The 19849-nt window shown below is 56.9% G+C and overlaps 2 protein-coding genes across 2 annotated transcripts in view; one reads left to right on the top strand and one right to left on the bottom strand.

The window, feature by feature from the left end:
• On the top strand, positions 1 to 1824 carry GDF1 (growth differentiation factor 1). The gene is given in 9 exon segments (XM_032316511.1): positions 1 to 353; positions 988 to 1055; positions 1057 to 1115; positions 1117 to 1225; positions 1227 to 1364; positions 1366 to 1393; positions 1396 to 1454; positions 1456 to 1581; positions 1584 to 1824. Coding segments are annotated over 9 exon segments (1107 nt in total). The 5' UTR covers positions 1 to 28; the 3' UTR covers positions 1779 to 1824.
• A 360-nt stretch (positions 1825 to 2184) lies between these two features.
• UPF1 (UPF1 RNA helicase and ATPase) overlaps positions 2185 to 19849 on the bottom strand; it is a 37725-nt gene continuing 20060 nt past the window's right edge. Inside the window, 34 exon segments of the mRNA XM_032316573.1 lie at positions 2185 to 4067; positions 4595 to 4717; positions 4994 to 5211; positions 5345 to 5506; positions 6905 to 6986; positions 7461 to 7635; positions 8765 to 8907; positions 9548 to 9704; positions 10102 to 10219; positions 14447 to 14507; positions 14510 to 14542; positions 14544 to 14570; positions 14572 to 14664; positions 15313 to 15393; positions 15395 to 15457; positions 15937 to 15981; positions 15983 to 16055; positions 16155 to 16233; positions 16236 to 16275; positions 16277 to 16306; positions 16308 to 16320; positions 16811 to 16833; positions 16835 to 16900; positions 16902 to 16941; positions 17064 to 17134; positions 17136 to 17214; positions 17361 to 17469; positions 17919 to 17985; positions 17987 to 18018; positions 18202 to 18255; positions 18258 to 18282; positions 18934 to 18990; positions 18992 to 19039; positions 19041 to 19100. Coding sequence (XP_032172464.1) covers positions 4598 to 4717; positions 4994 to 5211; positions 5345 to 5506; positions 6905 to 6986; positions 7461 to 7635; positions 8765 to 8907; positions 9548 to 9704; positions 10102 to 10219; positions 14447 to 14507; positions 14510 to 14542; positions 14544 to 14570; positions 14572 to 14664; positions 15313 to 15393; positions 15395 to 15457; positions 15937 to 15981; positions 15983 to 16055; positions 16155 to 16233; positions 16236 to 16275; positions 16277 to 16306; positions 16308 to 16320; positions 16811 to 16833; positions 16835 to 16900; positions 16902 to 16941; positions 17064 to 17134; positions 17136 to 17214; positions 17361 to 17469; positions 17919 to 17985; positions 17987 to 18018; positions 18202 to 18255; positions 18258 to 18282; positions 18934 to 18990; positions 18992 to 19039; positions 19041 to 19100 — 2544 coding nt within the window. The 3' untranslated portion in view covers positions 2185 to 4067; positions 4595 to 4597.

Below are 19849 nucleotides of genomic sequence, written 5' to 3'. Positions count from 1 at the left end.
ACTCGTCCGGCTGCTGCCAGCGAGGAAAATGTCACCGCCGCGCTACCGTCCTGGCCGCCGCGTCCTTTTCCTCCTCCTGGCCATGCTGCTGCCCTCACTGCCCCCAACCCGCGCCCCAGCGCCCCCGGGCCCCGCCGCCGCCCTGCTCCAGGCTCTCGGGCTGCCCGACGTGCATCGGGGCGTCCCCACGCCTCGGCCCGTACCCCCCGTCATGTGGCGCCTCTTCCGCCACCGGGACCCCCAGGAGGCCAGGGTGGGCCCGCGGCGGATGCCCCAGGAGACCACCCTGAGACCGTGCCACGTGGAGGAGCTGGGGGTCGCCGGAAACATCGTGCGCCACATCCCGGACCGCGGTGAGTAGGGCCGGTGCTGGCGGGGCGTGTGCCGGGGAGGCGGAGACCCCGCTGTGCGCCCCGCCACGAGCCTCCAGCGCCGCGTGGGGGAAGCCAGAGCACCTCCGAATGTCCGCACCCACCCCGTCCAGCCCATGAGAAATCTGGACCCGCCCGCACTTCATGGCCTCTTCCCCGTGGGCATCTGCGGGAACCGGTTGGAATGGTCCCAAGGCCAGGCTCCCTTGCACTGGGCAAGGCTCCTAGCTTGCAGCCGAAGCCCTGCCCCCACTCTCCTCTCCTTCCCCCCGCTGTTTCACACCATTTGATGCCTTTCCTGCAGATACCACCTCTCCAGCATCGCTTCCCCAGGGGCCCCAGGCATCCGTTCATCTCTCGCCCTGCCTGGGTCCCGCAGGCAGGCCGCCCTGCACCCGGGCCGGGCCTCCTCTTACTTGCAATGGATGCCCTGCCCCCCCCCTCCCCGCCCCCCCGTCCCGCGCGCCACTTCACACCATTTGACGCCTTCTAACAGTTGGCGCCCCCAGCCCCGGGGGCTCACCTTTTCCCGGTCCGCAGCAGAAACCCCCTCGCGGGGAGGCAAGGCAGGGCGCGGGGGCGCAGCGCGAGCCCAGCCCTCTCCCTGCCTCCCCAGGTGCGCCCACCCGGCTCCCGGAGCCCGCCTGGGCCGCGGGGCAGTGCCCTGAGTGGGCCGTCGTCTTCCGATCTGTCCGCCGTGGAACCTGCAGAGCGCCCGAGCCGAGCCCGCCTGGAGCTGCGCTTTTGCGGCGGCTGAGGCGCCGGCCAGCTGGGAGCTGAGCATAAGGCAGGCGGCGGAGGGCCAGGTCGCGGGCGCCGGGCCGGTGCTGCTCCGTCAGGCGGTGCCCACCCTGGAGAACGCCGGTGCGCGCCGAGCTGCTGGGCGCCGCCTGGCCCCGCAACACGTCGGCGCCGCGCAGCGTTCGCCTGGCGCTGGCGCTGCGTCCCCGGGCCCCCGCCGCCTGCGCGCACCTGGCCGAGGCCTCGTTGCTGCCTGGTGACCCTCGACCCGCGCCTGTGCCACCACTGGCCCGGCCGCGGCGCGAAGCTGAGCCCGCAGTGGGCGGCAGCCCCGGGGGCGCCGTGTCGCACGAGGCGGCTCTACGTGAGCTTCCGCGAGGTGGGCTGGCACCGCTGGGTCATTGCGCCGCGCGGCTTCCTGGCCAACTACTGCCAGGGCCATTGCGCACTGCCCGGCCACGCTGTCGGGCCCCGGCGGGTTCGCCCCCGCTCAACCACGCCGTGCTGCGCGCACTCATGCACGCGGCTGCCCCCGGCGCCGGCGGTCTGCCCTGCTGCGTGCCTGCGCGCCTGTCGCCCATCTCCGTGCTCTTCTTCGACAACAGCGACAACGTGGTACTGCGGCACTACGAGGACATGGTGGTGGATGAGTGTGGCTGCCGCTGACGGAGCCAGAGGGGGGCCCAAACAATAAAATACTGCGTGGTCCGCTCCCCAGTCTCGTCTGGTCACGTAGGGGTGGGAGAGGAAGCAGCCACCTCCACCATCACCCATTGCCAGGGTGGTGGGACAGTGACCCAGTGACCCCACCTGCCCATCTCTGCCAGGGCTGGGGTCCCAGATCCCCATCCCCAGGCAGCCCATCAACTAACCCACCCAAGAGCCCAGGAGCTGCCCACTGCAGGCCCAGCTGCTGCCAGATGCAGGGGCCAAGGTCACCCCCGCCCAACAGCCTTGCCGCACAGATCTGGTCATTCTCAGCTTTGCTGTCCAGGTGACCCCAAGGCTCCCAACCAGCCAGGTCCCCAGGCCAAGTGCTCTGCTATCTCCCTGCAGTTCATCTTCCCCGGTGTGAACACAAGAGCTGTTTATTAAGATTTTTATTGGTGACAATAGAGCTTAAAACAAATCGACCAGAAATCAAAAGTTACATTGCCTTGGTACAGATGCTCCTCAATCTGGAAAACGGAACTGCTGCTATGAAGGTGGAGAAACAAAGCAAACAGCACAAAGCGGAGGCAAAGCATGCAAGGACAGACAGGGCAGGTGGGCGGGGCGCAGGTGTTGCCCACGGGGTGTGTCGCACAAGGGGTCATAGCGGAAACCTATCCAAACTCTATGCCTCTATGTGGCCTATCAAAAGAAGGGGAAACCGAAAGCCCTACAGCAATGGTAATAAATAAGAGGCCTTGCCAGAAGGAAGGTGGCCTGTGTGTCCCCGTCTCCCAAGTACAAGCTGGAATCTGGAGGCTTCGATAAGGGCCAGTGTCGGCCTCACAGGGATGGGGAAGCTGGAAGGGGGGGGGCGGTGTAGGGTCACCAGGGCCTAGGTAGGCAGGGGATGGTCCCCAAAGAGGTGGTTGTCAGGGAGACTACTATCCCACCACGGGGTGCAAGGAGCTGGGGGTGGCTCTCCCCGCTACAGCAGCTCCTTGAGTCCTGGCCCAGACCCCACAGAGGCCCCCTCTACCAGCTAAGGTGACAAACTGCTCCAAGCCCCTTCGGCATAGAACCCACTTTTTTCTGAAACTCCTTTTCCCAAAAAAAGCAGAAATCACCCCACCCCATCACAGCTGTACCCACAGGCAGAAGGTCTCCCAACTTGGAGGGTGGGGTAGAGAACAAGGTAGGTGGGGCGCTCGGCGTGTCCGACCAGCCACAGGGACTGTGGGTGCCTCCCGGGAGACGGGTCCTCTTGGCTGCTGTCTTCCACCAAATCCTCAGGAAGGACCCCGGGGAAGAAGCCACTGGTCAGGGAACCGCCACCTCCCCACCCTCTGGCCTCCCGGCCAGTCCTGCCCAAGGCCCGGCCCAGGGTGGGTGAGGCACGAATCCGCGGCGCGTGGGAAGCACGTTGCTTCTCAGAGTCCAGCGGAGACTGGGGCTGCCTGGCCCAGGACGAGACTGTGCTCTCTCACCGCCCTGACGTGCAGGGAGAAGCCGCTGGAAGCTAAATCTGAAAACAAAAATTCTCCTCGCGATCCCGTAACAGGTGTTGATCCTAATCTTGAGATGTGTTGCCTTGTTTAAACTTCGTTTCTGGAAGCTTCTCGAATCTCCCAGGTCCACCACTAAGATTTGAGAGACAAACTCAGGAAAGTATATTTTTCAGTACTCCTTTGAAAGAATCTTTAAAAAACAAACAGAAAAACCCCAAAACACCGTGTTTTCTTTAAATGAAACCCTCTTAGAACACAGGCAGCGTGACCAGGGCAGTTTCAGAGCTGGCGGGGACAGAACCCACACCTCCGCGGGGATCTCCCTGCACGGCCGCCCCGGCAAGGAGCCTGCTCGGCACAGAAATGCGAAGTTTTTCCTGCTAAAACGTAGTCCCCTTTCAATAAAAGAGAAACAGAAAGAAAAGAACAGAGGAAAGGGCTACTCTGAGATGAGGGTCTTCCTCCCTCCGCCCTGGTCGCAGACCCAGGTGTGGACGCGGCGAGCGCTGGGCCTCCTTGGCGAGCGGGGCTGGCAGGGCTCGCTGGCGGGCGGTCCTCCGCGGCCGCCTGCCTCCCGTTCTCCCTTCTCCTTCTCCTCGCCGCCGCGGGCCAGCAGTGGGCGCTCGCTCTGTCTCGGGCTCCTCTCTCCCTCGGGTGCTCCTCTCCCTCTCCTGTTGCTCACAGTGGTGCTTCAGTTTTAGCAGTGGAAAACAGGTATCCATTTATTTTTATTTTTTATTACCCAGAATAAGATGCTGATGGACTAAGCCACATAGCTTAGCTCTTCCGCTGCCACCTGCAGGGAGGGAGGAGGGCAAGGGGCCATCAGAGCAGCTGGGGGGGGGGGCGCAGGTGCAGGGCTCCTCCCCCCACTCCACTGTGTGTCTGTGAAACGGGACCTCGGAGGCTGGCCGGGCACCCAGACTAGTGACTCCCCACCCAAAGAGAAGGAAGCCAACCACCCCACTCACCCGGCACACACACGGGTAGAGGACCCGGGCCCAGGTTTACCCAGCTCTGGTCACACCACATTCAGGGGAATCCTACGTCAAGGTCTTAATGGCACCCTGAAGCCCCTCGTGTGGAGGTGCCCCATGTAGCTGAGGCCAGGACTCCCACATCCACCCCTTCCTCACGGAGCTCCAGGACTCCGCAAAAGACTACCATGTAGGGAGCTGGGATGAAGCCCCTATTCCCCGGCCACCACAAGCAGATGCACAGGACAAGCTGGCCTCCTGGGGACCTGAGACCCCTACCACACATTTCCCTGATTTCCCATCATGTCCAGATCCCGATAAAGACCTCCTGCAGGGGTCAGCTTGCCTTCTAGTACTGGGACAGCCCTGTCACTCCGCCGTGCTGGTATGCCCGCTCCCCTTGGTACGTGGAGTCTTGCGACAGTGCCACATCAATCTGTGACTTAAACTCATCACCAAGGTAACTGTCCTGGAAAACAAAATTGGGGAGATAAGCATCCCCTTGGAGGATGTGCTGACATCCTTCCAGCCTCAAGAACCTACCCCAGAGAAGGATCTGAAAACCCGGTTCTGAAATCTGAGTGGCAGGAAACCCATATGGGTCACCTCACCATCCGACACAGGTCATCCAGCTTCGCTAAGACCCTGCCGTCCCCCTGCTGAGGGCGGCCAGACAGAGCGGTGCTCAGGTCTGCAGGGGTGAATGGGTGGGCTCAGTCCCAGCAGCCCTGCCCTCCCTGCTCACCTGGGACAGCTCGGGCTGGGAGAGGCCGGGCTGGCTCATCTGGGAGGGCTGGCTCATGGAGATGTAGCCCTGGGTCAGGGCGCCCTGGGAGAATGGCTGCGACGCCACGTCTTGGCTGGCCTGGCTGTTGGGGAGATTCGTCTGGCTGGGTCCAGGGAGCCCAAAGCGGTTCTTCTGACGCCCCCCACGACCAGTCTTGCCTTTTGGGGTACCCCGGCCTGAAAGACAGCAGTCCAGGTTCCTTGAAGGAGATCTGCACCCAGCCGACAAGCCCGGCTGCCCGAAGCCCAGACGTGAAAAAATTTTGGTGCCAGCGTGCTTTTCACGATGAGCAGCCACCCGGCGGCTCACCTGCGGCCGGCCCGTTTGCTTGTCCGAAGTACCCTGGCGGTGGCATGGGGGGCATGACCAGATTGAAGGGGATGGGAATGTTCATGGCGGCCACGTGGCTGGGGCCCGCGCTGATCATGCCAATCTGGTCGTGGGTCTGGAAGTACATGTTTGAGGGCCGGCCTGCAAGACACAAGGTAGACGGCGGGTGTCACCACCACATCCCACTGCACCCACGCCTGGGCCACGAATGAATGCTGAGGAGCTGGAATGTCACTCTCATCCTGCCGCTGCTGTCACAGGGTTTCTTGGTGCAGCCTGACAGCAAAGCCACTGCAGTGATACAGAATCTCACGACTCGACCCCCACTCTGGACAGCCTCCCAGGGGTGGCTCCTGGGAACAGGACTTTTCTCCCAGGGGACTGGAGAATCCCTGGCCTGTAAGCATCCAAAAGACTGAAGCTGTGATGCATTTCCAACTGAAAAAAAAAGTTAAGCTCACATTACCTGCACACACACACACACACACACACACACACACACACACACCCCCACCATAACCACCAAAAGCAAGAAAACACCTAAGTGGAAAGACCAGTGGATCCCACTGAAAATGCAGGCCCTCAGGCACCCCCGGGCTAGGCTAGACTTGGTCTTTGTCAGTGTCTAGAGCTTCCCAAGGGCTGGGTAGTCAAAGGGAGCCAAGGCAGGACAGCATAGCCTTCTGGTCCGCCCTCCGGGGCCAAGAACCTTAGCTGGATCCACAGGGAGCTCAAGGATGAAAGACGGGCCCAGTGTTCCTACGCGGCAACTCACTGGATGTGGCAACATCTGTCACTTGAGCCCAGCAACCAGAACACAAGGGAAGCAGGGAAAGGTGGCTTGCCTACTTCACAAGTGAGAGGAACTGCTGGGCTGCCCTGGCCCCAGGATGGCCACTGAACCCACAAGACGACAAAGCTCAGTGTAAAATGCAGGCTTGTGGCACCAAGCACCCAGGTGAGCGAGTCACCCTCTGTAGAGGCTGGTGCAAGGAAGGGTCCCAGGGGACAGGGACCTGGGGGATGAATGGGAACCATCTAGACACCGGCTCAGGCAAGAGGAGGTGCTGCACACAGCAGGGGTAAGGCTCAGCCCCAGGACAGAGACCCCATACAGGAGAGCAAGCGGAAACGGGAAGGCCGGTGAAACGGGAACTGAGTCTGTGGGCGGCCTGGAGAGCTACAGGGGGGCCCCCCTAACTGAGTGGGTGAACCAAGTGTAGGGTGGGTAGGGAGCACTGCGCCCTGGGGCCCGGGAGCAAACAGACAGAACTACAGTATTTGCTTGCAAACCTCCACAAGCAAAGCTCTGACAGTTAAAAAACAAAAACAAAAAACAAAAAACCACAACGTATGTAGACACTGACAAAGACCAAGTCTTTGATTTCAGACAAGAGAAGGTGAGAAGGTGCTCTGTCACGCAGTTTCTGTGGACGGAGGCTTGGGAGGTCACCCCAGGAGTGACAGGGCCAAAAGCTGCAGACGTGGGAACAATCAACACCCACAGGGCCAGTGCACTCCCCCGGAAAGCAGACTCACCCTGGCTGCTGCGATCGTAGACCGATCCGGGGATGATGGCCTCCCGAGCATCATACATGGCTGTTGTCATGAAGCGGGCTCCCTGCAAGGATTCACACAGGTGAGGAATTTACCACCTTGACACAAGAACTCTCTCAAGCTCTGGGGGCCAGGCCACGCCAAGGCCGAGCTGCAGGCCGACCCCAGGCTTGCTGACTGCTGGGCTCTGGGCCTCGCCCACCCCTCCTCCACTGGCCTAGCCTTTGGTACGTGGAGTCTTGCGACAGTGCCACAGATCCTAGCTGAACGGATCTGTCTTCGGGCTTCACCTCAAACAGCACCAGCTCCTAGGTCCCCCAGAGCACCCTGGGTTCACAGGGTTTCCCACTGCCCAGTCCACCTCCTAGCTGCCACCCAGGACTTTACAACCCAAAAGGCCAAATTGGAAAGCTTCGGAGACACGAGACGGGAGAGATCCGTGACAACAGGCCACACGGACACGTGTGACTGCCCTCAGCTCACACTTGCGGGGAACAGCAGCCCGGCTGGGCCCCCGACCCCACCCGCGGCCGCTCACCGGGTTGATGGTGTTGACAAGCTTCCTGGGCTTGCTGAACTGCATGAGGCTCTCGCGCAGGTTGTTCAGAGGTCCCTCCACCAGCACCTTCTGCTCCTTGTAGTAGTTCAGCAGGTGGTTCCAGAGCGGCTGCTTGGACAGGGCCTTCGGGTTGCCCACGATAATGACCCCGTACCTGCAAGGCGTGGCCACAAAAACAAGGCATTTGAGGCTCTGCATGGTATGCAGACCACCACATAACACAGTGAAGCAAGACAGAACAAAAGCCCAAAATCCATACCCAAGGTCACAGGATGCGCTCCTCGCGCCCCATCTGCCTCTGACAGCGCCATGAGCGCTGGGCCCAGACGAGCACACTGCTGTCACAGTGACCTGGTGCTGGAGCCCACCAGGCAAGCTGTCCCTAGCGCACCGGGCGTATCTGCAGACAACTTCGGAGGTGCCCAGACATAAAAACCCCTCCATGAGCAGAGGAGCTCAGATGAGCCTCCTTGTTTGAGCCACGGGTTGGCCTTCTGGGAAGTCAGCCGCAGCCCCAGCAGGCTCTGTGGCCTCGGGAAGCCCGACAGGCCAGGGCACAGACCTCAGTGACCAAGCCGGGGACTGGCTTCTCTGGTGGACGCTCACCCCACCCAGCTGTTTCAGGACCCCCATACCCCAGGGCTGGCCACCAAACAAGACAGCAGCCTAGAAGGGGGAGGCGGTGACAAATAACCACCAATGTGCCCCGACAGGGAAAGGAACCAATGGAAGAAGCGAGCCTGACTTCAGGCTGGTATGGGGGTAGCTGTGGTCTGGTTTTACTCAAAGGTGACGAAGAGCCACCTTATTCTCTCTAGGCCCCCTCTGCTATCATCATCATTTCAAAACACATTACATTCTAGGGCTAAAAACATAGACAAGACCAAAAGATAAGATTCAGGGATTAACTGTCTTCACAGAGATACAAACTGCACTAGTGGGTTTTGAGCTTAGGACAGAAGGGCCTAGATGACCCTGCCCACAAAACTGAGGCTACACAAGCCCACCAAAACAGGAAACAAAGGCACCTCGTCGGGACGACTTCTCCCTAAACTACCTCTTGGGAGCACTCTGAGCTCTGGCACTGACGAAGCTCAGTGACACCCACGTGGGGCCTGAAGTTCAGCTGTGGCGGGAGGAGAACCGGAGGAGGCAGCGAACCAGGCCAGCAGCAGCCCTTGGGCAGACCCTCCCAGCTTCAGGGAAAAGTCAATCTGGAACTCCTGTGGCAGGAGGGAGGCACCTGCCACCAGCAAGGCCCAACAGGACACAGTCCTCCATACCTCGCTCTGGTCAGGGCCACATTAAGCCGCCTGGGGTCATTTAAAAACCCGATGCCTTGGTGCTCGTTGGCTCGCACACAGGAAAGGATGATGAAGTCCTTCTCTCGCCCCTGGAATGCGTCCACACTGGCGATCTCCACCTCCTACAAGGGACCCATGGTCGCAGTCAGCCAGCTGGCTGCCTTTAAGAACCCTCAGACTGTGGGAATGTTGTTGGGATGAACTGTCCAGTCCCACCAAGGAGCCTGGGACCTGAAGCCTACAGAGATCCCAGCGCCAGCCTCCGGCAGCAAGGAGGGAGCCCCTCTGGCTGGACCTACTCCCCCTGGGCTTTCCCGGTCCCCAGCCCCTCTCTCCTGGCCTTCCCATGCTCTGCTTGTTTTCTAAACTGTGACAATTTGTTTCCCAATAATAAAAGCACACATCCTTGCCGCAAAAGCCCTTAGACGGCACCCAAGTTAACAAAACAGAGACCACCTGACATGGTCACTTGGGCGCTACTTCGTGTTTTGGTTCATCTCTGCAGAGAAAGAGAATCCTGTGGTCCCGCACCCTTCCAGCACACAAACCCTGGATGCTTCACCCAGACAATGGTGCAAGAGGGAACGGCATTTTCATGACCACGTAACATCCACCATAAGGCCAGAGGGTAATCATACCATACGGTTCAACTTGGAAGTATTTTCAGTTTTGCTCTGAAAACCATCCTGAGAAAAATCCAAAGGGAACACATGCCCTCCCAGGACGGCGGCAAGGGCCGCAGGCACAGCTGGGCGTGCGCACCTGGTAGAGCTTGGTGTGCAGGGAGCCACTGAACTGCATATACTGCACCAGGTAGGAGCGCTGGCCCTCGTACGGGGTGATAATGCCGATCTGGTCGGGCTTGGCCCCTGCCTTCAGCAGCTTCGTGGTGATCTTCTCCACGTTGGCAGCTTCCGTCCTAGGAAAACCCACCTTTCAGTTCCTCGGCTGCCCCCGCGGGCCTGGAGACCGAGGCCGGAAGCCACGGGAGGTGTGGGGCAGTTCCACGTCCAGGGCAGCCCTGAGAAGGCTTTGCCCGCTGCGCCCAGAGCCGGGCTCCCCACCATTTACCAAGGGAGTCAAAGGGGACGGGGGAGGCTCACACGTGGGCTTAGCAGTATCTGCTCAATAGAACACACATTGAAGATGCAAAGTGGAAACAGCTGCTGGTTTAAGTGTCTACACACAGCGGGAACAAGGAGGGCTAGGAGAAGCTTCAGAACCATGGCAGAAAACGAACACATGGGCAGCGGCCAGCGGCTACTCGCCAAGCTGCCACTGAAGCCGGCAGACACCAAGGGCGAGTCTCCCCTTACCTGTTCAGGTAGGAGGTGCCTGAGCTGGCAATCTCCTCTTGGCCCTGGGTCACGTAGAAGAACATTGGCTTATCAGGCTGGGGCCACTGGAAGTCAAACCCCTTCTTCACTCGGTCCGCTATCACCAGGGAGGGAAAAGAGGCAACACTTCCCATGAGAGAAGAAAGCCACTGCCCATTCTGACTGCATACAAAGGGAACAGTGCAGAAACCCGTGCTACAGCAGTCAGCAGCAGGCTTCAGGCAAGAGACCCCGGTCAGTGGGGCCCTGAGGAGGCCACCCAAGCTGGTCCAACTGGCCCGAAATGCCCCGGAGGGAGTGAAGCTGTGCATACCAACACCCAGCTGCACACTGCACAAAGCCGGCTCACTCCCTGAACATTACCTCCCCGTCTGGTGCTTTCTGTGGCCTGTTTAAGAAATCTCCGCCTACCCCAGGGTCATGAATACATTTTTTCTTCTAGAAGCTTTACTGCGGTGCCTTAAAGGACCCATAAATCCCTCCAACTGGCTTTTGTGGATGACACTGCTGAGTCCATCTCTTCCTGTCACAGACCAAAGTCTTCGAACAGGTGGTTCTGCCCCTGGATTCTACCTTGGGCACTGTGCCCACACTACCTGAGCAACGGCAGCTCTGTAGTAACTCGGGACATCTGGCCATGTAAGCCACCACCTCCACAGAGCTCTTCATGTGCACCCTGGCTATTCTGGGCCCTGTGTATTTCCTTATAATTTCAAAAATTAGCTTGTCCATTCACTTGCCCCACTGACCTCTTTGGGAATTGTGGAGCTGCATCTAATCTATAGATCAGCATGAGAAAAATGGCGTTTTTGCATCAAAACAGCCTAACACCAATGATCCACTTTATGTCAAGCTGAGAAAGAGTCCACGTCCATCTCTATCCTTCTAGCGAGGGCAGTAGCCAACAGGTTAGCTCAGTGGCACATTAGCCGAGGGGTTGCTGGAGAATGTTTGACCACTGGGGGTAGTAGGGACAGGGCTGGTCTATTACAGCCTTCAATTTCTTTTTTTTCTTTTTTTTTTAAGATTTTATCCATTTATTTGACAGAGAAAGACACAGTGAGAGAGGAAACAGAAGCAGGGGGAGAGTGGGAGAGGGAGAAGCAGGCTTCTCACTGAGCAGGGAGCCTGATGTGGGGCTTGATCCCAGGACCCTGGAATCATGACCCGAGCCGAAGGCAGACGCCTAGTGACTGAGTCACCCAGGTGCCCCATGGCCTCCAATTTCTGTAGTGCAAATGCTCCCGCCACAGCTGATGTCAGGCTACCCCAAGAAAGGGTTTGGGTGGGTGCCAGCACTGCCTTGGGCAGGGGCCACCTTGGACCTCAAGGGTACTTCTGGGAATTAGGCTGTACTCTGGGTTCAGATTCTAGTTATTCAGATGTGTTCACTTAGAGAAGACTCACTAAGCTGAACACTTAGGACTTGGGCACTTCTTTATACTTTAATGAAGAATTTAAAAATGTGTACTCAGGGTGCCTAGGCAGCACAGTCAATTAAGCTTCCAACTCCTGGTGTCCGCTCAGGTTATGATCTCAGGGTCGTGAGATCAAGCCCCGAGTTGGGCTCTGAGCTCAGCATGGGATCTGCTTCAGATTCTCTCTCCCCTCTCCCTGTCCCTCCTGCTCATGCTCAGTCATCTCTAAAATAAAAAACGTCATTATTGTTTTTTTTATTTTTTAATTTCTTTTCATTTTTAAAAAAATTTTATTTATTTATTTGACAGAAAAATAGCACAAGTAAGCAGATCGACAGGCAGAGGGAGAGAAAGAAGTGGGCTCTCTGCTGAGCAGGGAGCCTGATGCGGAACTCAATCCCAGGACCCTGGAATCATGACCTGAACCAAAGGCAGCATCTTAACCAACTGAGCCACCCAGGTGCTCCGGTTATTGTTTTTTGAGGATTTTATTATGTATTGGCAAAAAGAGAGTGAGAGAGGGAAACACAAGAAGGGGAAGCAGGAGAGGGAAAGCAGGCTTCCCGCCAAGCAGAAAGCCTGATGTGGAGCTTGATTCCAGGACCCTGGGATCATGATCTGAGCTGAGGAAGACGGCTTAACACTGAGCCATCCAGGTGCCCCTGAAATAAATAAATCTTAAAATATATATATATACATGTATGTACTTAGCAGGTGCTGACCATGTGCTGGGCACAGAGGACACCACAGGGAGAAGCCACCACCACCCCTGCTCCCTGCCCCTCAGATCTGCCACCATGGAGGCAGGCAGAGCAGGGCCAGCAAGGGTCAGAATCAGTGCTGAGCCTGGCTTTCCCAACTTGTGTCAAATTGCAAACAAGTTCCTTGTAGCCTGGCCTTTCCTAGCGCCACCACCATGGACCAGCAATGCTGTAAGCGTCATGGTGACGGGAACATTCATAGTGTCATCAACTCCCAGGACCACATGGCACCATGCTGCACAGCTTGGCCAAGGCACACACGCTCAGCCTCCATCTCACCTAGGTGGTAGGCCAGACCAAGGCCAACATGGCAGGCTGCTGGCATTAACAGACATTAAGAACGCCAGTCTCGGGGCGGCTGGGTGGCTAGGTGGGTTAAAACCTCTGCCTTTGGCTCCAGGTCATGATCCCAGGGCCCTGGGATCGAGACCTACATGGGGCTCTCTGCTTGGTGGGGAGCCTGCTTCCTCCTCTCCCTCTCTGCCTACTTGTGATCTCTGTCAAATAAATAAATAAATAATCTTTTTTAAAAATGAAGAAAAAGTAAGCCAGTCTCGGGGCACCTGGGTGGCTCAGTTAAATGTCTGCCTTCGATTCAGGTCACGATCCCAGGGTCCTGTGATCAACCCCCCGAATCAGGCTCCCTGCTCGGCAGTGCCCCCTCCCTACTCCCATTCCTCCTGCTTCTATTTCCGCTCTCTGTCAAATAATAAATAAATCTTAAAAAAAAAAAAAAAAAAGAATGCCAGTCTCAAGATCCCTTATATGCCCTAAAAAGTTGAGGAATCCAAGCAGCTACCATTTCCATAGTTTACATCTAGTGACATTTACTACATTTTAAAACCCAGAAACATAAAATACTTATGAATTCCTTTAAAAATAAACATATCAGCAAAAATTTTTAATGAAAAGTAGTATTTCCCACGAAAATATACATCTCGAGTTTTCTAACAACTCAGCTGTGGCTGACTGCTTCTGTGCACAGTCTCGCATCAGCCCCCGCAGTAGGACAATCGGACCTCACAGATGGGACGGAATTGGAAAAGGGAAGAATGTTTTATAACTTTCTCCACAACCGTGGGATTCTGTCTGACTCCACACCAAAGCTGCATAGGAGGTCACCCTGCAGGCTGGTGATGATGGCTTTTTCTCCTCTGCCTGCCCTTGGGATTGCCTCTGACTTTGTAACATCCTTGTGGGCCATCAGAATGGAAAGTACTTGTTCACCAAGTCAGAGCTCCCAAAGACTCACACACTTCATAGACACTTGTCACTACCACAGATCTCATCAGAAAAGCCACTCGACATTGTAGAGACTTGGTTGGCCCAGATCAGGAACATGAGTTTTCCAAAATTCTGCTTTTCATTTTGAGTCCTCAGGTTTTATCACTGGAGATAAGTATTGTCAATTGTTTTCCTTGAAGCCACAGGCTGACTCACTTTGATCATTTCTGGGAAGAACCTGCTGAACACCTCAGTCTGAATGACCGACCATACTGTGTCCCTGAGTCCTTTTAAAACACCTACCATACTTGCCAAGTGTCTTAGAAGAGCTCCCTACCTCGACACGCACAGGGTCATATGGATGTACACAAAGTGAGTACGCGTCACTGAGGCATTCAGGGTCTTGCCTGCTGCAAGCATGTGGCGGTGACGACACATGGCAGTCTGGCAGCACTGTCCCCACTGATGCCAAGGCACCAGCCAGCAGCCCTCCAGGGTTGCCTCTGCACCCTCAGCACGAGCGTCCTCATGGCAAAAGGGCATACAACGCCTCAGTATTATCACGAGGGTAGTTCTAACCTCCGTCCTGTGAAGGCCCCAGGGCCCGGGTTTCGAGAACAACAGGGTAAGGAGTGGGAGGAACAGTCAGCTCTGCCACCTCCCGTTCTGTCTGCTGTGTGATAAGCCCAAGGTGTGAGCTCTCAGGTAGTGACTCTGCATTTCACCAGGTCAAGCTCCCCCATGGCCACATGCCAAGGATGTTCCACACTCCAGGGGGGACACGCCATCCCGCAGACCACTGTACCTCTCTGAGGTGCCCCTTACACACGAGATCACCACATAAGACAACTTAGGCAGTGACAACAGGTCATCTCGCCAGGCTCAGTTCCCTCTGGCCCCCCACTGCGGGTTGAGCACTACCTGCAGTGACGCCGTTCTGGAGGGAGCCCTCGTAGAAGATGTTGGAAGGGAAGGCGCTGGATGTGCGGGATGCATCCGGTACTGGACCTGCAGGCGGCATGGGGCGGATGCCCAGCACCACCAGTGCGCTCGAAGAGCGACTGAGACAGTCCCGCTTTTGGCCGCTTTCTTGCACATCACCACAGGCCCAGCTGGCAGTGATCGCCCACAAGGATGAGCTGTGGTGAGAGGCCCACACAGGTGAGGATCTCAAGTATGAAACAGGAGACGTCTGCGTAGTGGGGCACGAAAGGGCCCTGGTGTTCTACGACCACCCAGTCATGTAGGACTCAAGCAGTAAGAGCCACCAGCACGGGAAACCGCCCCCACATCCAGGTATCCAGCTTTCCCAAACAAGCTTGGTCACATCACTTCTCTTTTATGAAAGACCTCGGTTAGCATGGCAACAGCGTTTGTCGTAAAAGCAAAAATCTTATCATTTCTTTTTGGTTGTCAGAAACAGATACTACCGGAAGTCTTCTGTAAAGCAAAGCAGTGTAATATGAATTTTCAGAAAGCAGGGATATTCTTCACTTTATCCCATTTTGGCTTGTGAGAGGTTTCAAGGCAGAGCTTTACTGTTGGATAGCAGGGGAAACCTAAACATGGAACAACAGACTTGCACTCAGGACCCACAAGAGGTGGGGGAACCCATCCTTCCAAGAACCCTCAGTAAGCCCACTGGGCACCCCTCTGCTCTGCCAAGACATCACATAGCACTACAAAGCATTACCAAAAACAACCCCCCAGCGCTGAGAATGGACACGGAACTGGAAAGAGAGAACACACATGGTTTTTCAAACAGGACGACGGTTGAATGGGCCCACCTGCTTGGCGCCAAGGACCACAGGGACCATGCACTCTGGTTCAGTGGCCTGGTTGCTCTCGTCAATTAAAATGGAGCGGAAACTGCATCTTGGCAAGCCTCGGGTCCCCTGCACCCACACACGTGCAGCAGATGACATCTGCGTTCTGAAGACGAGAGCAGGCAAAACATCAGGGAACCTGCATGGTAAATGCTACCAGGTCCCCAAGGGCAGGTGGGGAAGGGCACTGGTTTGCGCCCTCCCTGACACCTACGGAAGCAGGCCGCTGTCCCAACCTGGACAATATCTACATCCAGACTTGTAGTGGCACTACCTTCTGAGATCCTAATGATCTAGCTTCATCAAGAAAACCTCTCAGCACAGATGTGGTTCTGTGCCTCAAGAGAGCCTCCGAGAGGCAGTGCAGAGCTGGTGAAACCTTGCTTGGTTTGTTATAAAAGAGCAGAGAGTGGTTCCAGACCCACCTACGGGCCCAAGATGTGCAACCACTGAGGAAGGCAAACGTGGGAGGTATCAACGTTTTCTCAAAGCAAAATAAACTGCCGTAAAGGCGCCATGGTCTGCCCGGCACACTGAAACAGGTCCCACAGCCAAACAGAACCGAGCAGCCCAGTGGTTAAGAGCTCACATGAGCAGCTCCCTCTCGGCGGTGCGCTTCAGGGCCCGGTTACCGCTTCTCGTCAGCAGAGGACAGCTCCCCCGTCTCGTCCTTCAGCTGCTGCAGCTTCTGCAGCTCTGGCATGCTGGAAGCACCGTGACACGTCAGCAGGCAGGGAGCCAGGTGTCGCCAGGGACCGCGCCCAGGACACGTGCCACGCTCGAGGCAGGCTACCCCAAACCACCTATCCATGTTCCTGATCTGGTTGTGCAGGGCCAGGAAGGACACTGGGGAGTCAATGGCCTCACGGCTCTTGGCGCAGAGCGCACGACCGTCAGCCCAGTCTGGTGGATCTTCTCAGTCAAGCTGGTCCACAGCTATGTTACTTGGAGCACAGGACGAGCACAGGCCTTCAACACAAGGTGAACAAATGTCTCAGAGCTCAGCCAGAGAAAATTTCAGGAAATGCTAACTGTTAAGACTGTTTTTCTGACTCTCCAGAGAGTGGAGTCCCCCAACTTGTGACCTAAGACTAAAGTCAGGAGTGAACAAGCTGAAGAAGCAAAAAACCCAACTGGTCTGGAGCTTCCAGCTCCCACCTGGTTGACACGCTTCTCATGTGCAGCTACGCTACTAATGGAATCCTGCATCTCTACCCCCGTCGGCACCGTAAAGACTCTCAAAGTCCGTGATGCGTACGGGCCCGATACCTGCTGCCCCACCACGGCCCTTACTGGAGCAGCAGGCTTGCTTGGGAAGAGCAACACAGAGGGCCAGATCTCATACAAATAATGTTCTCATACAAATAATGTAAAACCCAGCATGCCAGGTAACAGGGGCCCCCAGGCGTCCTGGCAGACAGGGTCTCTCTCTTCCCACCTTGGGCTACCCCGAGTCCACCCATTGCCCTGCCGAGCGAGGTGGGTAGACGATGGTGGCAGAGGTCACTGTCTTCCCTGTGCCTGGTGGTCCCTGGATCAAACTCAGCGGTCCTCTGCAGCACAGTCTTGACAGCATTAACCTTCAGATAACAGGTAGTCGTGAGGTGGCAGCCAGACCTGGGGAGTGGTGGGAACCGCCCGCCCCAGCAGGCCCTGCCAGATGGGCCCGCACTGCGCCGCGCCCCGGGGCAGGTGGGCACCCTGGGAGTGGTTTGAGGTCAGGGAGCCCCTGTGCTGTGAAGCGTTTGGGCAGCTGGCACTTGATGATCACGTCCTCCACCTCACTGCCCGAGCAGCTTATGGTAGATGTAGCCCGAGACAGACGTCTCATCCACAGCGAACGTCTTCAATGCACTCTGCATCCTGGAAGGAGAACTCGAGGTCGGCGACGCGCACAACACAGCCCTCGCAGACGAGGATGATCACTGAGACGCTGGAGGCAGAAGCCGCGCCCTGGGCCAGGCACGGAAGCAGAGCAGCAGAGCCTGCAGGGGCCAAGGCACACGTACCTATCAAATGAGGTGGACTTCCACACGAAATCCACCTGGAAGTTATGCGTCACCTCCACAGGCGCACCCACACTGCTCCGAAGTTCAATGGCGATCTCATCGCCATAATCTGTGCCACTGAGTTAAGTTTCGTCGTTGTCAAAAGCTGGGTTTACCTTTCTGAGGAGCCTTCACTGGGTTACCGGGGAGAAAGAGCCTCCTCTGTGGCCAAACATTAGCAGACACCGCCCACCTGGCCCACCCTCATCAGCAGATGCCGCCGTGGGGTCCAGGCCCCCGACTGCCAGCTCCCACATCCTCCCTGTGAGCGCGAGGGCAGCGCCCAGCATGAAGCAGTCGCATCCCAGCCGGGGTTCCAACTGAGCTTCCAGAGCCCTGGGGCGCAGAGCTGGACACATCCGCACAGCACAAATGAAGCAAGGACTCAGTGGCAAATGCCAGTCAGAGGGGCCCCCTGAGCCAAGGCCGCCTACGATGCCCTTTCCTCCACCTGCGGTGACCACCATGCAGGCCACCTGTGCTCAGGACAAGCTCACCCATTCTGTACGCAAAGGATACTATCAGGGACCTTGATGACGTGGCCGATCCCTTTCCACAGGGGCGCCAGATCCCCTTTGTACCTCAGGACATATCTCATCCCCCTGCATGAGCCGCATATCTACAGAGAAAACACAGCAAGAAAGTTAGCGTTTTCAACACGTGCCGAGGCTGCCATCATGAAGAGTTCAAATTAAGGGACACTTTACAAGGGAGAAACTAGGAATTTTATGCTACTTATGGTCACAAATATTTTAAAACTTAAAATCACCTCTTAACCAAATTATGACTAAATCCTCATTACCAGAGTCAGTCTTGGGCAAAGTGAAGTAGGCGATTCTCTTCTTGTTAAGGCCAGGTCCCACCTGACCGTGATGTTATCTGAGTCTGAGCACATGAAAAATAAGAGCCCTGTTAGCCTGAGACACAGACACGGGCCTGGACTCCTCGTGTCTGGGTTTCCACAGCTGCGCGCCCTACGGCGCCCTCACGAGCCACGATGTCAGTGTGCCGCGTGCAGCAGCCAACCGCCTGCAATACCAGCAAGGGCACATCCAGGACAGAAGCCATGAGGACCCCCAGAACCCGCTCCAGACGACCAGGAGACCCCACTCGACGGCTGCTCTCGGAGGCGGCTTCTCTGTGAACTGCGGAGGGAGAAGCAGCTGGCGGCCGATCCTCGGAAGCTCCCGCTTCCTACACGGCTCTTCATGAGACCGGTGCCAGAAGTGCCCTCGGTTGTGCCACAGGCTCCTCGGCCCGGGCTCTCGCAGCCGTGGGCAAAGGACGCAACCCTGACTGTGAGAGATTTGGCTGGATTTTAAATCAGAAAACACTCAGGCCGGTGTTTAGCTCCGAGCAACCAGGCATCAGCCCAAGGGTCGCTCCCTCGCCTGCCCTCAATCCACCGTCCGTCTCCGGGCACTGCGCCTCGGCCCATTGTCAGCATCCGCCGTTTGCAGAGGAAAACCGCCCTCCCCAGACTTAGGAGAGATGCTGTTGTTAAATGACCGAAACCCTCCTGCACACACACAATCACCTGGGATTCTTTCAGTTTCTTATCGTAGTCAGCCTCCAGCTTGACCAGAGGCCCCGAATATGTTCTGGTACTGGTAGGCGTCCTCATACCGCAGGAGCACGTGCTTGCGGCTCCTCGTCCACACCTGGCTTCTCCAGGTCCTCCAAGGTGGCAGAAGGATTTTCCTAGAAGACAAGCACCGCGCCTGTTCTTCCCCATTTTCGCCTATATACGAAAGGAACTACAAGCAGACTCACTAGTCCCTAGAAGAGCAAGGCCTATCCGTCACCTGTCAGAACAAGCTCATACCTGTCAGAACAAGCATCGTACAGAGGGCACCGTTGCCGGTGGCATCCACCCCAGGAGGAGAGTCCTCGTATGGGGAAGTGTACGGGGCACAGGGACACAGACACTGGTTGGGTCTCTGCACACCCTTCAGTCCTTGCCATTGCCGTTACCCCTGCCCCTGCCCAGGGCTACACCAGCAGGGTAAATACTGGTGATGTCACCCCAGGGACATAGCCTGACACACCTAGACCATCAAATGGCTACGTTCCCCAACAAATGCCTAGCCCCTGAACCAGGAGAGAGAATACCGCTTTGGGGCTGCCAGAAGACCACCAGTTCTCTGTGTAAACAAAAGGGGAGGCCCTTCTTCTTCCCCCAGCCCCCCAGTTTCCTCCTCACCCTGTACTGCACCAATAGGGGTGACACACTCTTCTCTGGCAGGGAGAGAACAGTATCTGGGCTATGTAGCTATAAACAGGAAAAGTCAAAGAGTTCTGGGGAGCCTGGGTTGGCTCAGTCAGTTAAGCATCTGCCTTCGACTCGGTCATGATCCTGGGGTCCTGGGATTGAGTCCCGCATCAGGCTCGCCGCTTAGCGGGGAGTCTACTTCTCCCTCTTCCCCTCCCCTCTGCTTGTGATCTCTCTA

Source organism: Mustela erminea, chromosome 1 (genome assembly GCF_009829155.1).
Source record: "Mustela erminea isolate mMusErm1 chromosome 1, mMusErm1.Pri, whole genome shotgun sequence".
Classification (NCBI taxonomy): domain Eukaryota; kingdom Metazoa; phylum Chordata; class Mammalia; order Carnivora; family Mustelidae; genus Mustela; species Mustela erminea.
The sequence above is the reverse complement of the archived record's forward strand: the minus strand, read 5'-3'. Positions and strand labels throughout refer to the sequence as shown.